The 3,825-nt window shown below is 43.9% G+C and overlaps 1 protein-coding gene across 1 annotated transcript in view; it reads left to right on the forward strand.

Moving 5' to 3' along the window:
- DNAAF4 (dynein axonemal assembly factor 4) overlaps positions 1-3,825 on the forward strand; it is a 70,333-nt gene that overhangs the window by 47,646 nt on the left and 18,862 nt on the right. The window contains exon 6 of the mRNA XM_017881275.1: positions 2,196-2,305. Within this exon, the coding sequence (XP_017736764.1) occupies positions 2,196-2,305 (110 nt within the window). The remainder of the gene's footprint in view (positions 1-2,195; positions 2,306-3,825) is intronic.

The following is a 3,825-nucleotide window of genomic DNA, read 5'->3' on the forward strand; positions in this document are numbered from 1 at the left end:
TCCAGCCTGGGTGAAAGAGCGAAACTCGGTCTCAAAAAAAAAAAAAAAAAAAGACAATGACAATATAAATATTAATTATTTTGTTATTAAACAATGTATTTTCTGTATTTGTAACATTTCTATAATTATACAGTTAGAATTATTTTTAAATTGTGTTTATGCACATACACACACACACACCTTTTTATTTTTTTAGAGTTGGGGTCTTGCTCTGCTGCCCAGACTGGAGTACAGTGGGGCAATCATGGCTCACTGTAGCCTTGAACTCGGGCTCAAGTGACCTTCTGTATATTTTTCAGTATAGAAAAATGAAAATGCTATAACGAAGAAAGGTAAAATAATAATCACATAGGCTGGGCATGGTGGCTTACGCCTATAATCCCAGCACTTTGGGAGGCCGAGGTGGGCAGATCACAAGGGCAGGAGTTCGAGACCAGCCTGGCCAATATGGTGAAACCCCGTCTTTACTAAAAATACAAAAATTAGCCGGGCGTGCTGGCACATGCCTGTAATCCTAGCTATTCAGTAGACTGAGACAGGAGAATTGCTTGAACCCAGGAGGCGGAGATTATGGTGAGCTGAGATCATGCCACTGCACTCCAGCCCTGGGGGACAGAGTGCGACTCCATCTCAGGAAAAATAATAATAATAATAATAATAATAATAATAATAATAATATCACATGAACTCCCAGAAAACAAGAAATTTGGCTAGAAACTTCTATCTATTATATTTCAACCAGCTAATGAGGTTTAAAAAAAGTTTAAGGCCAGTCATGGTGGCTCCAGCCTGTAAGCCCAGCATTTTGGGAGGCCAAGGCGGGTGGATCACAAGGTCAGGAGTTCAAGACCAGCCTGGCCAATATGGTGAAACCCCGTCTCTACTAAAAATACAAAAAATTAGCTGGGCGTGGTGGTGCATGCCTGTAGTCCCAGCTACTCAGGAGGCTGAGGCAGAAGAACCGCTTGCACCTGGGAGGCGGAGGGTACAGTGAACTGAGATTGTGCCACTGTACTCCAGCCTGGGCAACTGAGTGAGACTCTGTCTCAAAAAAAAAAAAAGTTTAACAATGTATAAATATTGCAAGATTAATATCACCATCCTTAGCCAGGTGGGGTGGCTCATGCCTGTAATCCCAGCACTTTGGGAGGCCGAGGTGGGTGGATCACGAGGTCATGTGTTCAATACCAGCCTGGCCAAAATAGTGAAAACTCGTCTCTATTAGAAATACAAACATTAGCCGGGCATGGTGGCACACGCCTGTAATCCCAGCTACTCAGGAGGCTGAGGCAGGAGAATCACTTGAACCTGGGAAGTGGAGGTTGCAATGAGCCGAGATTGTGCCAATTTGCACTCCAGCCTGGGTGACAGAGCAAGACCAAAAAAAAAAAAAAAAATTACCATTATCAAATAGTATGTTAATCTGCTCTGGCTGCTATAAATAAAATACCATAGACTGGGTGGCTTAAACAATGAAGAGTCATTTCTCATAGTTCTGGAGGCTGGGAAATGTAAGATCAGGGTGTCAGCATGTTTCTTGGTAGGAGCCCTCATCATAACTTGTAGACAACCACTTTCTCACTGTGTCCACATAGTGGGTGGGGGAGCTCTGATCTCTTTCTCTTCTTATAAGGATACTAAACTCATTCTGGAGGCTCTCCTCTCATGACCGAAACCTAATTACCTCTCAGAGGCCCCACTTCCAAATACTGATTCACATTGATGGTTAAAGCTTCAGTATATCAATTTGGAGGAGAGGTGGGGAAGACACAAACATTCAGTGCATAACAAATAATATTTCCATCCACTGGAGGAAGATGGAAAATCTAAAAGGAAATGTTAATTAAAAAAAAGACCTTTAGGGCCGGGCGCGGTGGCTCAAGCCTGTAATCCCAGCACTTTGGGAGGCCGAGACGGGCGAATCACGAGGTCAGGAGATCGAGACCATCCTGGCTAACACGGTGAAACCCTGTCTCTACTAAAAAAATTACAAAAAACTAGCCGGGCGAGGTGGCGGGCGCCTGTAGTCCCAGCTACTCGGAGGCTGAGGCAGGAGAATGGCATAAACCTGAGAGGCGGAGCTTGCAGTGAGCTGAGAACCGGCCACTGCACTCCAGCCCGGGCGACAGAGCGAGACTTTGTCTCAAAAAAAAAAAGACCTTTTTATTCTTCATAGGACCTCTTTCTCATTCTAGTGGCTACACAAACAAGCTGAGGCACGAAGAGCAATGAATACTGACATTCCTGAACTTTGCGATTTAAAAGAAGAAGAAAAGAACCCCGAATGGTTGAAGGATAAAGGAAAGTAAGTTGTTTGAACTCTGATCATGAGCTTTATCATGTATGAAGACATTAGTAGTTATCAGAGGACGAGTATGGTGGCTTGTGCCTATAATCCCAGCCCTTTGGGAGGCCGAGGTGGGATGATCACTTGAAGCCAGAAGTTCGAGACCAGCCTGGGCAACAAAGCAAGATTTTTGTCTCTACAAAAAAAACAAACAAAATAAAACATTAGCCTGGCATGGTGGTGAGCACCTGTAGTCCCAGCTACTCGGAAGGCTGAGGCGGGAGGATCCCTCAAGCCCAGGAGTTCATGGCAGTAGTGAGCTATGATTGTGCCTGTGCACTCCAGTCTGGGCAACAGAGTGAGACCCTGTCTTTGAACAAAAAAAGTAGTTATCGCATTCTCTAAATATTTTGTCTGTTTGTGTGTTGTTGGGGAAAGATAATCCAAATAAGCAAATAAGGTAGACAGGGCCTCCATATTTAAAAAGTCAGATAACAAGGCAATGAGGCTCTAATTTTATTTTTTTATTTAAATGTCATAAAAATGAAAAAAAATTACATCTTTTGGAATGCTTATTAAAATTCCTTTTAAAATCCCTTTTACATTTGACATAAGTCCTTCCTGATGTCCCCATAAAACAGGTTTTGCAAAGCTAGAGCTTTTTTGATTATTCTTATCCATTTATTTTATTTATTTTTTTTTTTGAGATAGAGTCTCATACTGTCGCCCAAGCTGGAGTGTAGTGGTGCAATCTCAGCTCACTGCAACCTCTACCCCTCATATTCAAGCAGTTCTTCTGCCTCAGCCTCCCAAGTAGCTGGGATCACAGGCATCCACCACCACGCCCAGCTAATATTTTTTGTATTTTTAGTAGAGACGGGGTTTCACCATGTTGGTCAAGCTGGTCTTGAACTCCAGACCTCTAGTGATTCGTCCACCTTGATCTCCCAAAGTGCTGGGATTACAGGCATGAGCCCCAGTGTGGGACCTATTCAAATCCATTTTTAAAAGAGTACCATCTTACTGCCTTTCAGGTCAGTGGTGTAAACACAAAAAAGATTACCATATTATCCCAGAAATTATCTTATATCTGGGCAGTCATTTTACTCATTTGTATATGGATTTTTATTTTTATTTTTTTTTGAGACCAAGTCTCGCTCTTGTCCCCCAGGCTGGAGTGTGATGGCGCAATCTTGGCTCCATGCAACCTCCACCTTCCAGGTTCAAGTGATTCTCCTGCCCCAGCCTCCTGAGTAGCTGGGATTACAGGCACCTGCCACCACGCCCAACTAATTTTTGTATTTTTTTTTTTTTTTTTTTGAGACGGAGTCTCGCTCTGCCGCCCGGGCTGGAGTGCAGTGGCCGGATCTCAGCTCACTGCAAGCTCCGCCTCCCGGGTTTACGCCATTCTTCTGCCTCAGCCTCCCAAGTAGCTGGGACTACAGGCACCCGCTACCTCGCCCGGCTAGTTTTTTGTATTTTTTAGTAGAGACGGGGTTTCACCGTGTTAGCCAGGATGGTCTCGATCTCCTGACCTC

The sequence above is a fragment of the Rhinopithecus bieti genome, unplaced genomic scaffold (assembly GCF_001698545.2).
Source record: "Rhinopithecus bieti isolate Rb0 unplaced genomic scaffold, ASM169854v2 scaffold_1106, whole genome shotgun sequence".
Taxonomy (NCBI): Eukaryota; Metazoa; Chordata; class Mammalia; order Primates; family Cercopithecidae; genus Rhinopithecus; species Rhinopithecus bieti.